Source organism: Pseudocercospora fijiensis (genome assembly GCF_000340215.1).
Source record: "Pseudocercospora fijiensis CIRAD86 unplaced genomic scaffold MYCFIscaffold_3, whole genome shotgun sequence".
Taxonomy (NCBI): Eukaryota; Fungi; Ascomycota; class Dothideomycetes; order Mycosphaerellales; family Mycosphaerellaceae; genus Pseudocercospora; species Pseudocercospora fijiensis.
The window spans coordinates 5,551,407-5,557,406 of record NW_006921534.1 but is presented as its reverse complement, the minus strand read 5'-3'; the positions used below and the strand labels follow the sequence as shown (position 1 = coordinate 5,557,406).

The 6,000-nt window shown below is 53.2% G+C and overlaps 2 protein-coding genes across 2 annotated transcripts; one reads left to right on the top strand and one right to left on the bottom strand.

Annotated features, from left to right (window-relative positions):
• Window positions 1-371: 371 nt before the first annotated feature.
• Window positions 372-2,619, top strand: MYCFIDRAFT_163725 (uncharacterized protein). The gene has a single exon (XM_007927338.1). It carries the CDS (start codon window positions 439-441, stop codon window positions 2,500-2,502), a length of 2,064 nt encoding a protein of 687 aa, XP_007925529.1. The 5' UTR covers window positions 372-438; the 3' UTR covers window positions 2,503-2,619.
• A 2,058-nt stretch (window positions 2,620-4,677) lies between these two features.
• On the bottom strand, window positions 4,678-5,694 carry MYCFIDRAFT_99385 (uncharacterized protein; the record flags this gene model as incomplete). Its single annotated transcript, XM_007927337.1, has 1 exon — window positions 4,678-5,694. A coding segment is annotated over one exon (1,017 nt), but the record flags the coding sequence as incomplete, so codon positions are not given.
• Window positions 5,695-6,000: the final 306 nt, after the last annotated feature.

Below are 6,000 nucleotides of genomic sequence, written 5' to 3'. Positions count from 1 at the left end.
GGCGAGATCTCGCTCCTCTATCGATAAGGGGCGGCTCATCACTATCAGGCACGTGCCGTATCGCTGCACAATCTTCGACGTCCAGTCTTCTCAGCAGATGTCGTTATCGATAAGCGTGAGGCTGAGCGGTTTGCGGTATGATGTTTGGGGATTTTGATGCGACCCGACAGCGATCACCTGAATGGTACACCGCGCAGCTCACTTAGTGAGTCAAGCTGGACTCATTTCCTCCTGCATCAGGACGCAGGCAACCGTGCCGCTTTCTTACATGTATACAGCAGGCAGAGTGAGCTGCTCAACCAAGTATAAGAATCCCTTCTCTTTCCCTTTCTGTTCCTCTCTCTGATGTCCACTGTTCCCACCCTGTATCGATCTGACAGCGGCTACTTATCGTCTGCTCTTGAAGACTTTGACTTTGATCATCCAAAAGCAGATCTTATGGCACGCACCATGCAATCGGCACGCCGCAGCAGGAACAGCGGCGCCAACGGCACCATTGTCGAGAACCCGGACATCGGTGAAGACGAGGCACAGAAACTCAAAGAGATCGAAGAGGGCGAGATGCAGGCCAAGCTCAAGCACATCGATCGCAAGCACACCGAGCAAGGAGCAGTCTATTATGCCGAGACAATCGACGAGGAGATACCAGACCAGATCAACTGGTGGGGCAAGTTTGCCTTGTGTCTTGTGCGGCACATGGATAACACCAACAAATACGTCACGAAGACAAGCTTGCAGGTCAACTCGCAGTACTTGAAGGACATGCTACGAGACACCATTCCCAGCTTCCCTGGCATCTCATTCCAGACCACGGAGATCACCATCGATGCTCCATACCGCGTTCTGTACCATTACAAGGATGAGCTTGAGGCAGCAGGCAAAGATCTTGAGTCTGAGGAAGCTGCCGCTCACCTTGACCTCCTACTGGACTTCATTCATGAGGAGTTCCAGGAGACCATCAAAGAGAGTGACAACTTGAAAGAGAAAGGTCTGATGTCCTATCACCACCTTTGGACACTCTTCAGGCCCGGCATGGTCTTTCACGGCTCGATCTTTGGCCAACCTCGTGCTTTCAAGGTCTCTTCCTACCTATACTCTTGCAACGTTCAGGACCCAGGCCTGCACCTGCACACCGAATTCGTCGACTTCGATGGCGATGAGTTCGGCACACGTACTGGTGTCCAGAAGATCATGCCTTTCCCTGGTGCAGAGCCGATTGGCGAGCTTGAAGCTTATCCTTTCGAGTTTCATGCAAATCATGCTGCGGCCAAGAAGTCACTCATTGAGCGTGGCAGGCGTTTCGAAAAGCTCGCTGGCATGCACTTCCATCACTACAGCGGTATTGCCCTTGAATACACTCCATGTGGCATCTCTCGCTTCAATACGGATGGTCGAGTTGTTGTAGACACCAAGACTTGGCACCGCCTCAACGGCAACCGAGCTTTCACCGTCAACAAATTTAAGTCCAGGGAAGACAGGCGTCGTAAGCGTCCTCACGTACCGAGAATCCATCGCTACGATGACGATGACGATGACGATTACGAAGAGGAGGACACTGAGCTGCTGCCTACCGACAAGCTCGATCTCGACCCTCTGACCGACGACCAGTGCCTACTGGCAAGCGCCACTGTGCGAGGCTTCTCCTTCACCGAGAAGAGGTGGTTCGAGTTCTTTGTAGACAAGCTGTCGCCACCTGGCTGGAACCCAAACTGCTTCGACCAGCTTGTACTTCCCGCTGCACAGAAAGACCTTGTCCAGGCCCTAGTCGCCAATCACGTCCAGCAGAGAAGCGACTTCGACGACATCGTCAAGGGCAAAGGCCGTGGTCTCATCATGGTCCTCCACGGCCCACCAGGCGTGGGAAAGACCCTCACAGCCGAGACGGTCGCCGAATTCGTCCAACGTCCCCTCTACATGGTATCTTCGGGCGACCTAGGCACGAACTCCGAAGCCCTCGACGACCGTCTCACCCGCATCCTCGACATGGCCTCAACCTGGAAAGCCGTCCTCCTAATCGACGAAGCCGACGTCTTCCTCGAACGCCGCTCCCTCCACGACATGGAGCGCAACTCCCTCGTCTCCATCTTCCTCCGTGTCCTGGAATACTACGAAGGTATCCTCTTCCTCACCTCCAACCGCGTCAACACTTTCGACGACGCGTTCAAATCTCGCATCCACGTGCCCCTGAAGTATAATGACCTCACTCTCGAATCTCGCACTAAGATTTGGAAACATTTCCTCCGGAATGATTCCGGTGTTGGGGGGATTGAAGAGGAAGGTTTCGCGGCTCTGGCCGAGGCTGATCTCAATGGTCGGCAGATCAAGAATGTTATTCGGACGGCGAAGAGTCTGGCGCAGTTTCGTGGGGAGAAGTTGGATCGGGCGAAGTTGGAGCAGGTGATTGCAATTCAGATGGAGTTTGAGGAGGATTTGAATTTTGGGGGAGGGGAGCAGGCACGGAATGGGAAGGGGGTGATTAATGGGCTTACGAATGGTCATTAAGGGTATTGAACGAGATGAACGAATGTTTTCTAGTAGTAACTCAGCATTGATTGGATCATGGCGTTTTGGGATACAAGTTCTTGGTCTCTAGCTAGTACCAATTGAGAGCCTTCAATGAAGATAGCGCCGACAGATCATGAGTATAAATGAATAAGACCAATCAAAGAGAGGACTCGAAACTACCTACATACTTACTACATACAGGAGGCATGGCAATCAGTTGGTAGTCATGTTATCTTTGCAGTCCATTACAGGCACGTAACCTTCATTACGAACGTAAGTATAACAACACACAGCAAAAAAAATTTGTGTATCTCTGTCGGCGAGCCCAACTCCCATTCCCAAGTCCCAAGTCCTTCCCGGGGGTAGAGATCAGTGCTAACTCTCTACTGCTTCTTCTTCTTCAAGATGTCGCTTCCCAAGAATTCTAGCTTGTACTTGTTCCACAGGTTGTAGTTGCCCGCCTGGTTTAGTTGACCATTGTAGTAGTCATCGCCTTTGAGCTGGTATTTGCCGCCCAGGGCGAGGAGTTCGTCGAGGACTGGGAGCGCGGTGACGAGACCGGAGCTGAGGAGGAGGGTGGTGAAGAGGGCTGTGAACTGCATCTTGATCGAAGTTGTGGCTGTGGCGATATGTTAGATTGGCGATTCGTTTGATTGACCCCCTGATGAGCCGAGTTGACGTACTTGTTGTGCTTATTAGGCTGAAGTATGCGACGACAAGTATTTGATCGTCGTGTCTGAAGACTACTTCTTCGTGTGTTCGCGTCGAGCTAATGAGCGTGGTGGGTCTCGAAAGAGTGACAGCGGTCGGGCGTGACGCGTGGCAAGTCGCAGGAGCAAGAGCGGACGTAAAGAGCCAAAGGAACGTGTTGGAAGGTCGTCCACTCCTCTTAATACCCATTTCATGTACCCAGGATTCGCTTCAGCCCTCTCCCAACAATGCATGCAATTGCCCTGCACAAACTCCAGTCTAAGTCGACGGCCTGAGGGTCGTTTAGACCAATCGATCACGGCATTCTTGCGGCCCATTTCGCGAGTAGGGCATGTATCCCTTCAAGATGAGGTCGAGAGGCAGATACAAGGTCGTGGTATTGGTGGTGATGGTGGTATTGGCCCGAGCTTTGACGTTTAAGTTCAGCCACGGTACCTGGTAAAAGCCAGGAACACCTCTGCTTTCGGTACATACTCTGAGTTTGCGACGAGGATGGGAAATTGCGAGCTCCTTGTCAATCATTTTACGATATGATCCCATCGGAGAGTTGACGAGTGCTTCTGCCGAAATTTCCCAGACTGTGAACTGCACGATCAATGATCCAATTGTTGATGAGGCAAGAATCTACCGCATGAGCGACGTCGCCGGATGAGAGAGTTTTGTTGTTAATGCCAAACTTGCGCTTCGCAACTCCTTCTTTCATGAGCATAAAAAGATCGATTGATACCATCGTGCACAGGAGAGCTTTGACCGAGATCTCGCTAATTGCGTTGATCGTTGAGGTCCTCGGGAGTATTCCGTGGTCGAAAGAAGCGCGTCAGATGTTCAATTGAGGCCCCACCTCTGTAATTTTTGGTCAGTTTCAATCTTGCCCACCATCTGACCCGTATCAATTGGTGTCAATGCCCTGGATACTTGGATAGTGGTGGTCTTCACCCAGCCAAAGATGTTATCACTGAACAGCGCGATACCGTCCACCCCCGAAGGAGGTCAAGATGAACGAGTGTCTCATTCCAAGAGCTAATGCAAAGTCCTAAGCAGCGCAAGCTGAATGTTGGGGTATCTCTGATCCATACAATTCACGATCGCTCCTCGCCCGATGTGCTGGCCGGTAGTTCCAACTCCTAAAGCGCCAAAATACATTTTCAGGCATCTCAAGAAAACGTGGCGCATCTCTCATCATAATTTCCGCAGACTCTACTCTGCTTTCTTGCCATCAGCATCATTCTCTTTATCGTGCTCCCACTCGCTGCTCCTGCGACGTGGATCGAGCGAACCGCCTAGACTGGACTGACGAAGCAGACTCGGCGTGTTGACAGGATTGCCAATACTTCCCGGGATACTACCGTTACGGGCGTGATGACCATCCTTGTCCCGAGTGTCGAAGCTTCGCAGACTGGCCACATCATGTAGACTTCTCGCATCGTACTGCGACCGCGCATCGTCCTTGATGTTGGATACAGAGCGCAGAGATTTGGCATCGGCAGCTTTTGAGTAGGACGAGTTGCGCTCGGAGGCCAGAGCAGGGCCTGCAATCTCGCGAGCAAGGCCAGAGGAAGAGTAGACACTGGCACGTTCAGCAGACGCGGTTCCCGGCATGCCACCGATGGACTGGCGAGTGCCATCAACGCCTCCGCTAAGTACGCTCAATGGCAGAGACTCGCGACTGCCTCCGAAGAGCGAGCCAGGTGCAATGGCTCGGACAGAAGCGTCTGTGTCCATGCTTCTTCTGCGCCGCTTGGACGAAGAGGCGAGGGTGAGGATACTCGCATTATCGGTCAACAGGTTGTTGGCGGTCGCCGAGTTGTATGTGACTGGCGCATTGGTATCGTTATGGAGATGACGCGGAATAGCCGAGGCAGTCATTGCCGAAGGTGCTGGAGAGACTGGGTACTGATGGCTGAACATGGTGCCATTGGGCTGACTCTGCTGATTGTGATGCTGACCAGACACGCCATTCGCAGGGTTGGGGCCATTGGACATTGATTGAATGGTGGTCAGAGTGGTGGCCAAGGAATGGTCGCTGTGATTGGGCGAGCTGAATGTGCTGTTGGCTCCGGCACCATCGATGCTACTGAGGGCGCCCGCGCCAGTTGATGTGGTGACAGCTCGACTATGGCCGGCATCGCTGTGCACGGTCTCGGGATTTGTTGCCAGAGTAGGCGCTCCGCTCTTGTTGCTGTGACTGTGGCGCTCACGATCGTGCACAGAGGCTGTTGGCAAGGAGGCGTACGACGAGTTGTTCTCATATGGCTCGCGCGCTGACGCACCAAATGAGGGCTGGCTGTCGTGCTGAGGCTGTCGCAGATGGCCGGACAGTGGATATGGGTTGTTTTTCCCCGCGCAAGTGTTGTTTTTCTTGTGCTTCTGTGAGCTGCCGTGGGCCTTTTTACTGTTCTTGTCCTGCTTCTCCTGCTGGTTGTTCTTTCCCAAGCCAAGCCGCTTCATGACACTCGCGAAGGGTCCTTTCCGCCGATGCGGCTGCTCTTTACAGAAGTCAGCGATGACCACGCTCGCTCTGCAGTGCCGTGGCATGCTCGAATGGGGCAGCTGCGAATTTTGCGATTTCTCACCTTGTGGTCGAGCAAGCTCAGCGGTAGCCATCTTTGCCGCGTTCCTGGAGCTGCCTCCTAGTCCTATCTCAGACTCGCCTTCGGCAGTCTTGGCGAATTCCGACAATACGGGCAGCTTCGGGGATTGCGCAGGCAGACTTGGTCAATGGGGGGTGCGGGCAAAGGAGGAGAGGGCGTGGGTCAGAGCACGCTGATTCTCAGTCCAGCTCCC

Bases quoted from the DNA above. Each gene is read 5' to 3' on its own strand.
- MYCFIDRAFT_163725 (XM_007927338.1), top strand. From the start codon at position 439: ATGGCACGCACCATGCAATCGGCACGCCGCAGCAGGAACAGCGGCGCC.